General features: G+C 38.5%; 2 protein-coding genes across 2 annotated transcripts in view; one reads left to right on the plus strand and one right to left on the minus strand.

The window, feature by feature from the left end:
• The window catches only part of IFNE (interferon epsilon), a 29,853-nt gene extending 23,232 nt beyond the window's left edge, over positions 1 to 6,621 (plus strand). The window contains exon 3 of the mRNA XM_079926610.1: positions 6,509 to 6,621. The gene's annotated coding sequence lies outside the window, so the exon portion shown is untranslated. The remainder of the gene's footprint in view (positions 1 to 6,508) is intronic.
• Positions 6,380 to 7,798, minus strand: LOC307188965 (interferon omega-1-like; the record flags this gene model as incomplete). Its single annotated transcript, XM_079926608.1, has 1 exon — positions 6,380 to 7,798. Exon 1 carries the CDS (start codon positions 7,130 to 7,132, stop codon positions 6,380 to 6,382), a length of 753 nt encoding a protein of 250 aa, XP_079782734.1. The 5' UTR covers positions 7,133 to 7,798.
• Positions 7,799 to 18,831: the final 11,033 nt, after the last annotated feature.

Genomic DNA, 18,831 nt, shown 5'->3' on the forward strand with positions numbered 1-18,831 from the left:
TCATATAAATAATGCTACACAATGAGCAAATTTGAGTATTCACTTAGTATTTCTGTAAGATAGACACATACTGCTATATTTGCTGGGTCTGATGCTTTAGAATTTTTGATAGATGTTACTAAACTAATGATCAATAGTGTTTGAAATTTTTACACTTCTACCAACTCTGTAACTGTGCACTTTTACCCCAACTACCACCAAGCAATCTTTTTGTTGTTGCTGTTCATCAAATTTTTCATTTGAAATTTCATTTACAAAATCTGTGATCACTAGGAGACTGATTATTTAGCATATGTATGTTACCCACTCAGTTATTTCTGCTTCTGTAAATCGCCTCTTTATATTCTTTTGCCCAGATTTTTTTTGGATTCCTAAACTTTCTTGAGCTCTTCCTATTAGTAAAAATGTTAATGCTCTATTATACGTTATAAGGTTTTTCAATACCATGTGTTTTAAAATTTTATGATGCTTTGCTGAACAGACTTTTTAAAAATTAATGTGTTAAAATGCATTGCTCTATTCCTTTATCGTTGCTGTATCTCAAACCTTTGCATCTGTTAACAAAACAGGCTGATGTAGTTTCTTTCATTATTCTGATTTTTATAGAGAAGAGAACAGAGCCATGGAGAGATTAATAACGTTCCCAAGGTCCTGGCCTCATTTTAGAATCCAGGCCCTCTGAATGCACAGCTTGAGCTCTTTACCAATTTTGGGAATATCCAAGTCCACAAGGATGAGAAAGACAGCCGGGAATCTGAGCATTCTTTCTCCAGGACAATCTTAAATAGATAAATAATGATAAGTTCTTTCTCCCCAATTCCCATTTGTCCCAGTCATAATAGGCACCATTCCCTTGTGACAGACTTTTTATGGTACCATTAATTTGGTCATCACTTTCCTTATACCTGTTACAAACCAGCCTTGTCATCCTGAGAACATTTCTGTGTTTGACTAGCAGAGTTATCTAAAAACTGAATTTGGGTGATGTATACATGTTGTGTTATATGAAGTATTTATTTTCTGCCTTTATTGAATTTCCAATCAGGCTCTGATTTCCAGGCTCTGATTGCCTCCTTCCACAGCCAGCCATTCTGCAACTTGTCTGAAAATACAGCTGGAGGCAGAAAACCATAAATGTAGACAGAAAACCATAAACCAGTCCATGGCCTGGGAGTTGCGGACCCCTGCTCTAGATCTATCCATGTTGTTGCAAATGGCAGGAATTGTTTTTCTTTTTATGACTAATATTCCATCATGTGTGTATACCATATTTTCTTTTTTCAAATATGAATGGACACTTAGGTTGCTTCCATATCTTGACTATTATAAATAATACTGCAGTGAACATTGAAGTGCATATATCTTTCCAAATTAGGGTTTTTCTTTCCTTCTGGTAAATACCCAGGAGTGAAATTGCTGGATCATATGGCAGTTATATTTTTAATGTTTTGGAAAACATCCAGACTGTTTTCCATAGTGGCTGCACCAATTTACAATCCCATCAACAGTGCACAAGGGTCCCCTTTTCTCAATATCCTCGCCAACACTTGTTATGTGTTGTCCTTTTAATAGTAGCCATTCTGACAGGTGTAAGGTGGTGTCTAATTGTGTTTTTCAACTGCATTTCCCTGATGATTAATGATGTTGAAGATCTTTTCATGTGTCTGTTAGCCATCTGTATATTTTCATTAGAAAAATGTCTATTCATATCCTTTGCCTATTTTTAATCAGGTTGTTTGTTTTATTGATGTTGAGTTGTATATGTCGTTTGTATATTTTGCATTTTTTTCCCGTTGAATATATTGTTTGCAAGTATTTTCTCCCATTCAGCCGATGGCCTTTTCATTTTGTTGATAGTTTCCTTCACTGTGCAAAAGCTTTTTAGGTTGATGTAGTCCCATTTGTTTATTTTTGCTTTTATTTCCCTTGCCTGGGAGACGGATCCAAAAAAAATATTGCTGTGTCAAAGAGCATACTGCTTATGTTTTCTTCTAGGAGTTTTATTGTTTCAGGTCTTACACTTAAGTCTATAATCCATTTTAAGTTTATTTTTGTATATAGTGTGAGGAAATAGTTGTTTCATTCTTTTACATATAGCTGTGTAGTTCTCCCAACCATTTATTGAAGAGACTGTGTTTTCCCCATTGTAATATTCGTGCATTTTTTGGTCATAGATTAGTTGATCATGTAAGTGTGGCCTCTTAAACTATCCTCTTTTTTTTTTTTTTTTTTTTTTTTTTTTTTTGCGGTACGCGGGCCTCTCACTGTTGTGGCCTCTCCCGTTTTGGGGCACAGGCTCTGGACGCGCATGCCCAGCGGCATGTGGGATCTTCCCAGACTGGGGCACGAACCCGTGTCCCCTGCATCGGCAGGCGGACTCTTAACCACTGTGCCACCAGGGAAGCCCTATCCTCATTTTTTTAAATTCTTTTTTCTGTTTAGCTTGGGTGATTTCCACTGCTCTGGGTTCCAGTTCACAGATCCATTCCTCTGTATCATCTAATCTACTGTTGATTCTTTCTAGTGTATTTTTTATTTCAGTTATTGTATACTTCAGCTCTGTTTGGTTCTTCTTTATATTTTCTAAGCCTTTGTTAAAATTCTCACTGTGTTGATGTGTCCTTCTCCTGAGTTTGCTGAGCATCTTTATGATCATTACTTTGAACTCTTATTGGGTAGATTCCTTATCTCCACTTCAGTTCTTTTTCTGAGGTTTTGGCTCGTTCTTTTGTTTGGAATATATTCCTCTGTCTCCTCATTTTACCTAATTCTCTGTGTTTATTTCTACATATTAGGTAGATCAGCTATAGTTCTGAATATTAGAGAAGTGATCTTATGCAGGAGATGTCCTAGGGGGCCCAGCAGCACACTCTCCTCTGATCACCAGGCTGTATGCTCTAGGGGTGCCCCCTGTGTGGGCCCTTCTGTTTTGGTGGGGCTGACTACTGTGGACACACTGGTAAGTGGCTGGCCCCTGGCCCAGTTGGCTGCCAGGCCCTGCCTTGTGTGGTGGCTGCTGGCCCACTGGTAAGTGGGGCCTGGTCCCAGGGCAGCTGGTTGTGGGGCGGGGAGTGGCAGTTCAAATTCTTGAGGGGCTGCTGGCTCCTACAAGTATTTCATAGTTCTTGATGCTTTGTTTATTGAGCAATTGAGCATTACATGACTGGTGCATTATTCTTCTAGTGGAATCAGAACTTAAACGCACCTAAACATTGATGCAATGAGCTCCTGGGTTCTTGACCAGCTTGTTTCATGTAGACATGTGGGCAGTGTTGGTGCTTGCACCTACCTCTATTTACTGCATTTCTGTGCATTCCTGGATATCAGGAGCACCTTGACCTCTGCAGAGGAGGGCTTGGCAGATGGAGAGGGTTGAGTCGTGGCCATGTTCCTACTCTCACTCCAGCAGCCAGCAAATCTGAGCTACCTCTCACTGACAATGCACTGTGATCCCCTGCAGAAGCTCATGGCCACCATAGCTTCAACCCTGTCTTCCCTCATCCTTTCCCCAGTTGACCACATGTGTCTTGAGCTGCTAAAGTCCAGAGCCTGGGCAGGACCTGTGCACAGTTGGCTGGCAGCGCAGTGCTGGCAGCAGCTCAGTCATCCCTAGCTCTGCTTTGCCAACCCAGCTTCTTGTTTCTCCAATAATTTGGAATGTACAAGTTAATAACTTCTGAATATTAAACAGGATATGACTGTAAGAGATTTTCAGGGCAAGGTGATAGTACGGAACTAGCTAGGACAAGTTTTTCACATTAAATATAACAATGTAACAAAATGAATGAAAAGTAAAATTATACGTATATATGTATACCAACTGGCCAAATGGGTGGGTCAACACTACATCCTATATTGTGAGGTATGTATGACTCCTTAAGTTTCATACTATGGATTTCTGTCATCATTTCTTAAATTTGAATTTATTCAATCCTTAAACTCTCTCTTGCTCTCTGTTCTTTTTTTCCTGGCTAATGTTATAACTCTTCCCATATATTACTTAGTAATTGTTCTTAGCCTTAAGTTTTGGGACAAAGATTCTCTGATACCATTTCTTTCATTCATTTTTATTGGATGTCTCTTCTTTGTTATAATTAGCCATTTGGGGATCCACAAATGTTTGTGATTCTCATTAAGCCAATGCTCTTAACCTTAGAACAATTCTAAAACTAGTCAGGAACTACTGCAAGCAATAATGTTTAAAAGCCGAAAGGAATTCTTGACCTTGGTTTGCTACCTCAACCAGAAGTATTAAATGAGTTTTAAAGTAGCTGTAGTAAAACAAGTGTAGCAATGAGTAAAGTTCAGTAATCATATTAATAAAACAAAGAAAATCTCAAAAATAGTTGTATTATCAGAATTAATTAGATTTATGCTAAAGATGTACCTATTGTTAATAAGGAAAGAAATAATATTTCAATAAAATGTTCTAGAAAAATTGCCTTGCACTCTAACAGAAAGCAATTTAGATTCTCATATCATAGATCAAAAAAGGAAAAAAACTGCCAATGAAATACTGAATTTAATGTAAAAACAGGTGGACAAGAAAGGGCACTGAATACATGTAAACTCAAAAGAAGAATGAATGTGACTAGGGAGAGCCTTGGTTCTATGTCCTAAACAGCCCTTGGAGAAATATACAAGGAACTGTCCAGGTCTTTGTACACAGGAAAAATTAAAAACAAGTGTCCATCAAAAGAATATGGCTATAATTTATAGAAAATGTATGTGTCAATGATTAGAGATATAAAATGATAAATAATGTAAATTACCAATATAAAATTAAAGGAAGTGGCAGATAAAAGAAAATGAAGCTTGATTGTAAAAGTTGATTGAAAAAAGAAATTAAATTAGCAAGCAAATGAGTTACCGTTGAAATTCACTACAAAGTGATATGAATTAGAACAATGCTAAATTAATTTTTAGCCAAATAAGCAATGTATTAAATATCTAAGCAGTTGTTTAAATCAAATAAGTTAGATATTAAAAATGTTCTTCTGTTTTGTGGCAATTCACCCATTCTTTGAAAATGATTCTCGAAAAACATGAAGAAAAATGTGCATGGGCATGTTAAGCCACAGTCTCCTCCACGTACTATCTTATTTCACTTCTCCACTTCACAAACAAAATTGTGAAGGTAATTGTCTATACACAATGCCCCTAATTCTCTTTCTTGTGTTTGCTTTTCAACCTACTCCCATCGAGTTTCTGTCTCATTAATTCTACTAAACCAGATCCTGCTAAGGTCACAGTAGCCTTTGTTTACAGGTCTGCTGGGATAGTTCAGTCCTCACCTGCCCTACAAGCACCCCTCCTTCTTTTAAACACACTTCTTCCCTTCAGTTTTCTCTCCCCTGTTCATCCTTGTGTCCTTCTAACTGCACTGCCACTCTGCCTTAGTGCCTGTTGCAGACTCTCCTCTGTTCAACCTTTAATGCTGAGGGTCTGCAGGATTAGGTTTAGGTCCTCTTCTCGTTGTCCATTCTATTTATAAGTGACCACATCCATCCCCATGCCCTTATTACCAGATACACAATAACTTCAAATTAATACCTCCCCCTTGGCATTTTTTTTTTGACTCAAGACCCATATTTCCAGCTGTCAATAAGACTCTGCACTTATATGTCTTCCAGGCAGCTTAGAAGGGATATACTGTATAATATTATTTTTCCTTTCCAGGATCATTTGTACCTAAAAATTCCAGTGCGAGAAAATTATTTTCCTTTACTTCTCTTTGCAGTGTTTAATGTACTTGAAATAAAATGAACAATAATACTGTTTTATGTCCTCTTCCCTGTAAGACTGAGAGTTTCAACACAGTAAAAACTGCTGTGCTTTATTCGCTTGTATTTCTTGATAGCAATTACACTGTCATTTAGGTACTCAATTTATATGTATAATCTGAATGGAATGAAGAGTAAATGTTACCATCCATTCTTCAATATCATTTACCAAATGAGTGTTTGAATTTAGAGTAAACAAACTCAAATTTTCTTTGTTAAGAGTTTAATAAATAAAACAAAGTGCAAACTTAATAACATGAAATGAAAAACATGTTTTAAAAGTTTTATTACAATATACAGATGAAATGTAATTTTATAAATAATTTCTAAATATTATAAATATGAGCGATGCAAGAAGGAATAGATAAATAAACAATAAATAAATAAATAACATCAGGGCAGTCATCACTTAGGGACTGATGACCCTGTAGCTGAATACTTTTATATATACTTGCTTATTACTTGCTTATTACTACTGACAAGTAATGGCTGAATTAATGCAATAAATTTTGTGGCTAAAGCAGAAATAAGTCTTTTGAAATGACCAAAGATGAATGTGCAAGGGTGATGTGGCATCTTAGTCAATGAGAATCATTTCAAGGTGACCCCAGGTCTCCATCCATAATTCTTATCCTTTCTTGCAAGTTGGTTGATGAAGACAAGGATCTCATGATTTCCACTCTGACAATTTCCCAGGCACAGTCACTGTATTTCTTCTCTTTCAGGTAGAGGTGGATTCCCTGGAAGTACCTCTTCACGGCCAGTGTAGGGCCCATCACTCCCAGGGCAGTTTCTTCATCTCCCATCGCCTGCACCAAGCAGGCGTCCAGGTCCTCCAGCTGCTGATGGAGTCCAGTGCGGAGTTTGTCCAGGAGGGAGGTGTCCCAGGCGACAGAGGAGCGCTCTGTGTGGAAGAGGCGGAAGACCTGCTGGAGCATCTCGTGGAGGACAGAGGTGGCCTGGGCCTTCGGGAGCTGGCTGCCATCCACCATGTCCTGGGGGAAACCGAAGTCTTTTCTGTCCTTCAGACAGAAGAGAGGGGAGATTCTCCGCATCTGACCCAGAAGCATGAAGTTTTTCTTGCTAATCCACACGTGGTTCTGAGACAGGTCACAGCCCAGAGATCCACCAGGGCCATAGCTGAACACCACCAGGGCGGTCAGTAGAGAGAGCACGAAGGCCATGGGGCAAATGAGGCTGCTGCTGGCCTGGCTGAGACGGGTGTCTGGGGGAGCCTTGGGGGTAGGTTCTCTGATGACATTCTTTCTAAGTATGGCTTTTAAATAGGGAAGACAGTTTCCATTTTCTGAAAATTTCTCTCTACTTTCATTTCCAATTTGTGTTTTCATTTAGATATTTTCTTTTGACCTAAGACGATGTAATCAATCTAAACTCTTAATTTACAATAGAAGTTTAAGTTTCCCAGTAAACTTTGGATGTGTCAATCCAAAAGAATATCAATTAAATGAGAAACTAAAGGATGAAGTATATGTAGGTATGTAAAGATTCATGCACATACTTATGTACACATTTTATTTTATTATTTTTTTCTTTGTACAATTTATTTATTTATTTTTGGCTGTGTTGGGTCTTCGTTGCTGTGCGTGGGCTTTCTCTAGTTGCAGCGAGAGGGGGCTACTTTTCATTGTAGTACATGGGCTTCTCACTGCAGTATCTTCTCTTGTTGTAGAGCACAGGTTCTTGGCATGTGGGCTTCAGTAGTTGTGGCATGCTGGCCCAGTAGTTGTGGCTCGTGGGCTTAGTTGCTCCGCGGCATGTGGGATCTTCCCAGACCAGGGCTCGAACCCGTGTCCCCTGCATTGGCAGGCGGGTTCTTAACCACTGTGTCACCAGGGAAGTCCCTGTACACATTTCAGTATGTATAAATATTGCTCTTCTCTGTGTTAGGAACAAAATTTGTCCTTGACTCTGGACTACATTTTTACCATCCTTACTTTATACATAGGAAGTTGGGTTCCCTCATCCCTATAGGTTTCTGTATTTTGTTAAGTAATTACCAGACCATGCATGGTAAATAAGCTGTTTAGAACCAAAGACTGGTTTTGTTTTCTGTTTTATTTAGAGCAGAGGCTTATGATTACTAGTGAATGAGCTTCTCAGGTGTTTCTCTTCTTCCTAGAATGCATTCATTCAAGTTCCGGAGGGTATTCTTCACTGGGGCCACAAGGTCAGGACTAATATACTAGACATCGCCCTTTCTTTCCACCATTTTTTTACAGGAGACCTATAGTGCTCCACAGGCTGGGCCAATACCCTCAGCAGGAATCCTGGTTCTTTTCTGGTGAATGTAGGTATGCAGATTTTAATTCCAAGATAATTAATTGTATTTTCCAGCACCGCCTCACTCACAAGGTAGTTATCACATCTAGTAGCACTTTCCTGGAATGACACAGTATCCTCAACCCAAACTCTCTGGGGCTCACTCCCTGAGGGCAGGCTCACCACATCCCGAGGAGTTCAGAATTCTACTCTGGAGGGGCTTGTTTCTTTGTTTGCAAAATAATTCATCTTCCAGGACCCGCACCCTTGTCCCTGGAGTGTTCGTGTTAAGGACCCTCTTTCTCAGTGGGGACCTCCTCCTCTCCTTACCTGTGTCCCCAGGTATCAAAAGTATGACCAGCCCGCAGATGCTGAAAGCAAAAGTTTGTTTTGTCTAAGTAGGTGGAGGAATTATTCAATTGCAATTGTTTCACCTTTAGTAGACAAGTTTTATTTTGCCAGTACAGCTTTTGTTGTTCAACTCTTTTAAACTGTTGAACTTTGTTACGCTCAGAATTTCTGAGTTGGCTATAGGGAATTCAGTGATGATGCTGTCTCTCATTAGAAGTTTGTGTCACAGAAACTAGTGACCTTCAGTTGTTCATTCAGTCTACGTATTTCTACTGGGCTTATTTGTTTGTCCATCTCTGCCTCGTGCTCAGAACGCAGAGCAGTGAGGCCCAGATTATGTCAGAGAGAAATAGCCTGGTTTCCTTTACTTATTCACAATGTTTTGTTTTAAATTTAAATAACAACCAAAAAAATTTAGGAACTTATTTTTTACATAGTGATTTACTGGCCATAGTTACTTTCCATTTCATCCTGAGGTTAATAAAATGGGAAGTAAAAGAATGGCAAAGGGGTTTCACCTTATTTTCTATGATTTTCAAGACTTGAGATTTTTTGTTTCTCATTTCAACTTTCCTAGAAAGCAAAACTTGAGAGCTGTTTGTGGGCAAAAATAAAACAAAGGTAATTCTGAATGTCATGAAAGTGAAAAAAGAGAAGTGACGTTTCTGCTGACAAAATGGCAAAGTGTAAGTTAAACCTAAAAAAAGCATCAACCAAAGAATAGAAGGAATCATCGTATTTGAAAGATGTTAAGCAGCCACAAAGACAGAGCCAAGTGAGTCCAAAATTGTCCATGTTGTCCTGCCCTGAAATGGGCTCCCAAAGTGGTGAAGGAAGATAGAAAGACAAAGGACAAAAATTATTTAACATGTAAATTAGAGAGCCCTCTCATCGGTCAATTGGTTACGAAGTCTGTAACCTAAAGCAGAGATTTGAGAGATCTAGGCTAAATTGAAGCCCTTCCCTGCTACCTGAGCAATTCACACACACACATACACACACACACACACATGCATGCATGCATGCACACTTCCTGGTTAACTTTGCCAATTACAATATTGGATTACCTTAATAGTTCTCAATTCTATCTAAATAGACTGTCAGTTGGCAACAGTTGTATTCTCTGAAATTCCTTTATGTATGTCTGTGTTCACTCTTACTACTGAGTCAATGTGGAAGGGATGCAAGTGCAGTCATTATTCAAAGGGACATTGAGAATTTTCTCCCAACTGTAAAGTCAAGCAACATGATCTCATACTGGGAATGGATTTGAAAAACTGACAACATACTCTTAAGAAAGAGTTAATGCACCTTCAAACAGGAGCTATTTCCTCTGATTCCCCTTGCAATTTCACACCCAGAATGGCAGGCTCTAAGCCTCCAAGAGTCCTACAGTATGTAAAGCGAATAATGATTCAGGAGGCTGGGCCAGCTGAGCAGCCTGGAGGCAAGGAACACATTCTGACCCTTCTCTCCACACAGCTGCCTTAGCCCAAAGACACGTCCTGCCTGAAGCTGGGAGTATTTTCCCTCTCTAAGATGCAAAGCTAAGGAAGCAGGCTTAGCCAAGTTATTGGTGTCAGTTCTTTCCAGGAAAGAGCCTCTTTTAGCTCCGAAGAAAATGCTAGTGGAAGAAGAGAGACTTCTGCCTAGAACAGAAAGAATTCTGCTCTGCAGACTTGGTCAATATCCTAGTCCATCTTGGCCAGTAAGTGGCACTCTTCCTCCATAAGTGTTTTAACAGCCTCCAGAGTAAAATGGATCCTGCTTTCCAGTTCATTTTTGCTACAGCTGCTGTCACAATATTGTAACAAGGACATCCCCTCATTCCCAAAAATATTCATCAGAAGAAAAACAATAGCCTCTTATATAGGAGTTTCTGAAAAGTCCAGAACTTTCACTCAACTTTTGCTTTTAATTTGTGGCTTTGTACTCTTAAGGGGAAATTGGTGGCCAGAACCACAAAGGAACAGGACACAGCTGTATGAATGGCTGGTGCAGGTGAAGGAGGAGTGAATGAGGGGAGCATACTGCGAATTTCTACATTGGAGAGGAAGTACAGGCATACTTTGCTTTATCGCACTTCACAGATAATTGCACTTTTTACTAATTGACGGTTTATGACAACCCTACGTCAAGCAAGTCTATTGGTGCCATTTTCTAACAGCTTTTGCATACTCCATGTCTCTGTGTCACATCACCTTAATTTTCAGGAGTGTTCAAACCTTCACCGGCAGAAAAATTCTGACTTGCTGAAGGCCCAGATGACCATTAGTAGTTTATAATAATAAAGTCTTTTTAAAATTAACGTATGTATGTGTGGTCAGGCCACTCAAGATGGCTGCTCTCTTGCTCTCTGTACATCCCCTGCCCCACCAGTGCCTGCGTCTTCACCTACACCCTATGCACATGACTGACCTCCTTCTGTACTTGCACCAAGCCCCAGCTAGTTAGTTATCTTATCAAAGGGGCGGTGAGGGGCGTGTCCCTCTAATGGTTTCCCTGGTAACTAATGAGCCCACCTGATGTCAATTCCCCTAGAACTGGCAATCTCCCCTTTGTTAGGGGAACCACTGACCAAAACTGCCCACCCTGGCCAGGCAAGATAGTAGCCACTTGCATGAGTTATCTTACAACAGCAGGTCCTGGTAAGGAACGTGGAACTAACAAGCTACCACCAACCAGAAGATTTCCGGAAAGGTCAAAAAGAGAGAGGAAATGCCAGTCCATATGTCCTACCAACCTCCCAGAATCCTTCTTACTGGAATCCATCTTGGCTGAACGATAGGCGCGCCACCACGAAGGACCCTGAGTCAGAATGATTGCTCAGAGACAACCCAGAAACTAACCCCATTACCATAAAACCTGAGACTGTGAGCCACGTGGCAGTTCTCCTGGGTTCCCTTACCCTGCTGCTCTCCTTTCGAGCACCCCTCCCCAATAAAGTCTCTTGCTTTGTCAGCACATGTGTCTCCTTGGACAATTCACTTACAAGTGTTAGACAAGAGCCCACTCTCAGGCCCTGGAAGGGGTCCCCCTTCCTGCAACACTTTCCCCCCCCCAGGATCGAAGACTGCCACCAAGTCTGGCCCACTGCGCACCGCACACGGTGGGGTGTCACTCCAGGACCTTGCTTCAGACGTGTAAGCTCCCCCGTCCATTAAACCATTGATGTCTCTGTTGCTGACTCTGGGCTCTTCAATTTTGAAGCTGGGCAAGCACAGGACTTGCAGGCCTGTGAGGTGCAGCCCAACAATTGGCGGAGCAGCCAGGAGCCCGAGGAAACTGCCATGAGCACAGAGATGTTGGAAAATATGGGAAGGGTAATGGAAAGTTGCAGAGGCTGTCCACTAGCATGCAGGGCCCGAAAATTGCAGGGGTAATCGTGTGGTGGCTGTCTACTAGTTTGTGGTGGCTGTCCTTGGTTAATGGGGGCTGCCAAGAGATATGGAGAACAATGGTCTCTAATGGCTCTGCTGTTGTCTCAAAGTGAGCCTTTTGTAATTGGTTAAGCCAGCTTTCTAGAAGGAATTGGTATTTCTCTTATGCCTTTGAGATGTAAATGATCTACCTGGGCTCTCTGGAACCTAATCTTATGTGATCTCTAAAAGTAAAGGAGAAAGAAGAGCTTTTAGGTAAACTGTGTAGAAACAAACTATGTTTGGGGAATGTCTATATAAAATAGTCTCTCCAGATTTTGGTAACTTGAAACTAAACGAAGTTAAATGAAGAGAATTCATTGACTATCTGGGTCATTTCAAATAGGATAAAATATTGAAACATTAATTGCTGGGCAGGCCTAAGATTATCTACCCTTGCCTTCTTAGGAGAGAAAGACTAAAGTGTAAGTTTCCAATCAGGAAATGTACAATTACTTGCTTCTTGGTTTTTGCGAGAGATTAAGGTTTTTAAGGGTTAAGATTATAATCGGTTATAATTCTAGTTATTGTAACCAAGTTTATTTATGGATTACATTGTAATCAGGTCCTTAACCATGGCTTTTTAAGTCTTCTGTCATTCATAGACAGTGTTTGTTGTACTCTGATGTGTTTGCAAAAGTGCTTCATCTTCAAGAAGATTCATAGGAAGGACTTTTTGAAAATAACAGGTCTCTGATAAATGTCAGATTATACCGCTGAACAGGGTAAGAAATTAAGGTATCCTAATGGAAAACCTGATGGCTTCATAAAAAGAAAACAAAAAGATTGGTTACTGAGTGAACTGGTGAATATGGTTATAATTTTTATGGATTTTGTCTGGAAAATTACTGGTATTTGTGTTTTCCAGATAGAAGGAAGCCCTTCCCCTCAAGTTGGTTACGATTTACAGCAATTTTGGTAAACTACACCTGTGGGTAGAATTAAAACATTTTTCTTTTCTCTCTGCCTGGTCCCTCCAGAAATTGGAGACTCGGGTTCTGAGCAGACTTATCAGGTGAATGGGAAAGACTGTCTCCGGGCATGTGCAAGAATCTCAATATTATGGGGACTAAGAAATCCACTGAGGCAGAGCCTGATGGCAGGCCTTGGGCATGACTTTCCTGGCCTTGAGAAGCCTGTTGGGAATTCAGTCTGAGACTCCTTCTGAGGAGTTCTACCTCAGCCAGTTTGGAGGAGCCTATTGACCAGACTTGTTTTGCAGACAAATTAGGCTTGATTTGTGGAGATGAGGGTAATTTTAGAGAGAAAAATATATGTTTTAGTGGATGTTAAATTCTAGTTTTGCTAATTGAGGTCTAGATTTATTGTGGTGGTCTGGAACTGAACCTACAATACTCTGAGCTATGCCTGTAAGTAACTGTGGTATGTATGAAAATAAAAGAATGTGATTCAGAAAAGCAAGGAGGGGAGGGCAAAAGGAGCCAGATATCAAAATCTGCAAATTAATACTATACATATTTCACTTCAGTTTAGAAAACTAACTTCTCTTCCAGATGTTTATGCAGGCCGCCATTTTGGAACTGAAAATACACATCAGTTACCTTTGATGTGAAGAGTGACTATATTTCAGCCTTCTCCAGAACACTTCACAGAATTCCATTTTTCAGACTGTCATGTTTTTGCAGGTGTTGAGAAAGAAGTGGGAGACTTCACTATTCTGATAGATATCTATATGAAAAAATAAGAAAATAGTTACCATATTTAAGCCCTAACTCTGTGGAAAATAGCCTAAGTGTTTTAAGATGTTAGTTTAGTACAATAATTCTTAGAATATTTTCACTTTATTGTACATTTGAGAAAATTGAGGCTCAGAGAAGTTAGGATCACACATAATTGCTGGCAGCGTCAAGAGTCACTACAGAACCCTATATTGCATATTATAGGCAATTGAAAAAGTTTCATGTTTTAGAATTCTATTCAGGTTTAAAATATGCTTTGATCCCAAAATTAAATAAACGTCTTGCTCCCTTGTTTTCTTTTTATTGGTGCATACTATTTTATTTCTTTTTTGCTGGTTTCCACCTATTCTTTACCTTAGATATTGTGGAAGAGAACTTCCTTGATCCAGTTTCAGTCTTCCATCTTATGAAGGAATTGTCCCAGGCTATTATACTCATTGCAATTTGGTTATCTGTGCATCCCCAGGAGCCTGTGATTTTCATAAAATTGATGCTCCACATTGAGGAGGAAATATAAATTTAATCAGGAAGAATGCAAATAATGTTAAAGAATAGAAGAATTCTTAGCATACCTATCTTTTCTAGAAAATGAAATGAGATTATAGTAGTAATACTAAAAACTGTGATAAAGGGAGAAATTAGGTAAACAGATTATTAAATTTCAATTCTGAAATTGAATTATCAGTATTAATTAGATTTAAGATAAAAGATATATCTGATGTTAACATGATGGAAAAACATTTCAATAAATGGTTCTAGGTTGATTAGTTAGCAATCTAGGAAGAAATCAAAATAAAATCTCATCTCATACCATATGTGATAGTAAAATCTTGATGGAATGGAGAATTGACAGTAAGATTAGATTTAAAAAGGAGAGAGGAGGCCCACAGTAACCTTGTAAGCTCATGAGAAATAGCTAACCTATTAAAAAAAGTTGGTTATTTTTTAATATATACAAAATTTTAACTTCAGATGAAACAGGACATGGCTACAGAGACTTGCCTGGCAAGATGCCTGAATGAAGCCTGATCTCAGAATTTCCTCACCCTGAAACCAACAAAATAAGGAAAATTAAGTAAAATGTACAAAATACATAAGCAGCCATCAAAGAATGGAAGAGGAATAATATTTGAAAAGTGTTAAGACATGAATTAGGGAGGAACAATGGAATAGCTCATTTTATATGTCAGCTTGGCTAGACCATGGTACCCAGATACTTGGTCAAACACTATTCTAGATGCTTCTGTGAAGGTAGGTTTTACATGAGATTATAGGAATTTGACATTTAAGTCAGTAGACTTTAAGTAAAACATATTACCTTCCATATTACAGGTGGGCCTCATCCAATCAATTGAAGGCCTTAATAGAAAAAGACTGACCCTCCCAGGAATAAGAAGGAATTCTGCCAGATACTGCCTTTGGACTTGAACAGCAACTCTTCCCTGGGTTTCCAGCTTGCAGCCTACCCTGCAGATTTTGGACTTGCCAAGCCTCTACAATCACCTAAGCAAATTCCTTAAAATATCAATCTCTCTCTTTCTCTGGTTCCCGCTGGTTCTGTTTCTGGAAAACCCTGACCAATACAGGCTGGAAGCCAAATGTTTCCAAGCCTTCTCCATCTGCTGAATGTTTCCATCTGCCCCTCCTCCAGAGGGGAGAACAAGATAGCAAAGGACAAAAGTCTGTTGAAATTTTACTAAGGCCCTGGCCAACGCCAAGTTGGAGAACAGCAAATCCAAATGTTGAGTGAGTAACCTCAGGAAAAGATTGGAGACACACACACAGTTGCAGACCCTCCCTGCTACCTTAGCAATTTACACATACTCCCCAGGGAAATACCTCAATGAAGATATTGATTACAGAAATTCCTCTCAACTTATACGAAAATTGATACATTTGAATTTTTAAAAATGTCACTAAGCTCTCAGATACTATTCATTCACGCTTCTTAGTTTCTCTCTTTTGCTACCTAGGCAGAATTTTTACTACTGAGTACAATAGATGTCAAGATTGTTATTCAAAGTGGCAATGAGAATAGTTTTCTATTTAATAATAGTTGAAGTCTCATATTTGGAATAAATCTGTGAAACTAAAATTTTATTTTTGACAGTTGTTTAATGCATTATAAACCTGAGGTTTTCCTGGTTATCATTGAATTCCATGTCCAGGTTGGCAGCTCTGCCTGTTTTGTTGTATGTGGAAGGAGTAATTCAAAGGGAGGCTCTGGTCTGCATAGTGGGCTGTAGGAAGGGAACACATTTTTGTCCCTTTGCCTGATCCCAAAGAGTCCATGCCCTGCCTGAAGCCAGAGACTGGAGACTCTTTCTCTTTATAACAGAGAGTAAAGAAACAAGTTTATGACAGCATTAGAATTAATTGGTGCCAAGAAGAAGCCTTTTTGTAGCATGAAGGGACATCCCCAGGAAGTGGTAGGATTTCTGCATAGATCAGAGGCCTGTCCTCCAGTCTTGGTCGCTGCTGTTGTTGCACTTAGCCACCTGAGGGCTGTCTTCCCTGAGAGGAGCTTCATCTTCCCACCCATAAGCTGGATCCTGCTTTGCTTCCTTTTAGCTACAGCTACTATTACATCATACTCAGCTGAAATTAAGGAAAGCCTCTCTTGCAGATGCTTCTGCAAAACCTAGAAGTTTTATTTAACTTTTGCTTTCCACTTGTGTTGTTCTGCTTTTTAGGAAACCATTAAGCTGAAAAAACAGCAGAAGGGAGTTGTGTGAATGGTGAAGAGTTTAAGTGAATAAGAAGGATGGTGTGGGAATTTCTACCTTGGAGGGGAAGGAAATATTGTGATATGGGAGTGTATCCTGGAATGATGAGAGGGAGGGAGTGTGCCAGGTGCCAGAACCATTAAATAGATAGCATGTTCTTCTGCCATTTATCTAAATATTTATTCCCATCTCTCAGATAGCAATACAAGCCACCATTTCATCTCTGAATGTAAACAAGACACTTCTTTGAAATGAGGGACGAAATGACAATTTTTCAACCTTCTTTAAAATTCACGACAGAATTCTGTTTTTTTTAGGCTGCCTCCTTTGGAGGTCAGTTACTGAAAAGTAGGTCACAGTTCCTGAGAATTTTATAGAAAGAGACATATAATATTCTCATATACAACTGTCTGAAGGAAAACAGGAAAAAACCTAGTATATTTTAATTCCTTACTCTAATATATGATGCTAAATGCTTTAAAAAGCATGAGTTCATTTAATATTCATAAAAAATGTATAAATATTTTGAACCCATTTTATTTATGGAAAAACTGAGGCTTAGATTAAATGGGTTTCGCGACATAACACGTGTACAAGCAGAATGGAATTTCAATGAAAAATTTTTTATTGTGAGTTACGGGTGATTTTTTGAGCTTTGTATTCTGGATTTCTGTTATCATTGTTAAATCTGTTTTTTACTCCTGAATTATACACAACACTCTCTTGCTCTATGGATTTCCATGGTTCGTGTTATATTTTCAGACGGTTTTGACTATTTTTTTTCCTTTACCTTAAGTATTGAGAAAGAGGTTGCCTGATCCAGTTTCCCACTTTCCTTTTTTGAAGGAAGTCTGTCAGTCTTTATGTTCAGTATAATCTTTGTTATTTTGGAATCCACAGAAGATTGTGATATTCATAAAATTAGGAAAAATTACCAAGTAGTAATATAAAAGAATTCTTTTCGTATCTAGCTCTAATATAAAATGAAATGTGTGTAAAGTTGCTGTAGTAACCAGTGTCACAATGATGAAAGTTAAGTAATGTAACTAATAAAGCCAATAATTCCAGGAAACATTACATTATCAGTAGTAATTAGATTTTTTGATGAGGGATTGAATTAGTTATCTATTCCTGCCTAATGAATTTTTTTAAATGATGAGCAGCTTACTGATATACAAAGTAGTATTAACTTAGATAAATTATCATTGTAAGTAATTAAGTCATGATTTAAAATAAATACAATATTAAACACATTAATATGATTTGCCAGTACATCGATTACATAAAATCATTTAGAAAAAAGATATACTACGTAAAAAGGAAAACTATGCACAGAAAAACTAACCGACATTATTTACGAGATCCCATACTATTTCCTTCTCTACCTCAGAGTCACTAACTTCTCTGATTTACGCTTCTACCTACTCCATTGTGGTTTCCGCTTATTCACTCCACCAAGCCAAATCTCATTAAGGTTGCCAATGCCATCTATATTCCTGATGTGGTATGTAGTTTCAATCCACATCTTCCATGAATCCACTGATTTCTTCTAAGCACCTCATTTTCTTAAATACACTCTTATCACTGTTCTGTTATTGTCCTTGTAATGTATGGCCATTCCACCTCTGTTTCCTTTGTGGCTCTTCTCTCCCCTCCCTTTAAAGGTGAAAGATCCTCAGAATCAATTTTAAGTCTTTTTCTCACTCTTCACTATCTCCCCACACAACTGCCTCCATTTCCGGCTTTCATTTGCCAGATAAGGTATCTCCAGCTACAGCATTCCTTTTAAATTATAAACTCACATCTCCAACTTACAAATGACATTTGCACTTAAATGTCTTCCAGTCAACTAAAGAGGATATCTACTGCTTTTATTTTTATTTCCTGACATTCTCCACTCTTGCTTCTGGTGAGAGAATTCATTTGTTTTTCCTTCTTCTCATTATAGCATTAAGTATGATTATTATTTTTAGATTTCTTTCCCTTCAAAAATCAAAGAAACAAGAGGGCAGGAGCTGTATTTGTTGTCTTCACCTTTATATCCTGAGGGCAACATCCAACCTGGCTTACAGAAAGTCAGTTGTTACTTTTAATTTGAATATAATGTGATGGGTAAATGAATTGTGACATCCATTTCTTTAATCAAGTTGCACAATCAGGCTTGGTGTTTCTTTTTAAAGAATAAACAAATACAAGAAGTTTTCTATAATAAAAATTTAATAAACAAGACAAAATAAACTAATTATAAAGAACATATTTTATTATATTACACAATTTAAGGTACACAAAATATTATAAAAATAAAAATAATTTAAATCTTATAAATAGTTAAATAAATAATTAAAATAGATAAATATTTAAGTACATAAATAAATATATCAGCATGGGCATCTGTGAGGGAATAGTACCTGTAGAGTAGAACATCATGTTGCTTAATATTCCTGAAGACATTTGACAAATTAATTCAATTCAGGGCATGATGAGAGCAGAAATGAGAGTCTTTGACATGGCAGCACAGGTGGAAGTGTGGTCTCGTTAGTGAGAATCATTTCGGTGTTGAACCAGGTGTGTG

This window comes from Stenella coeruleoalba (genome assembly GCF_951394435.1).
Source record: "Stenella coeruleoalba genome assembly, chromosome: 7".
Lineage (NCBI taxonomy): Eukaryota > Metazoa > Chordata > Mammalia > Artiodactyla > Delphinidae > Stenella > Stenella coeruleoalba.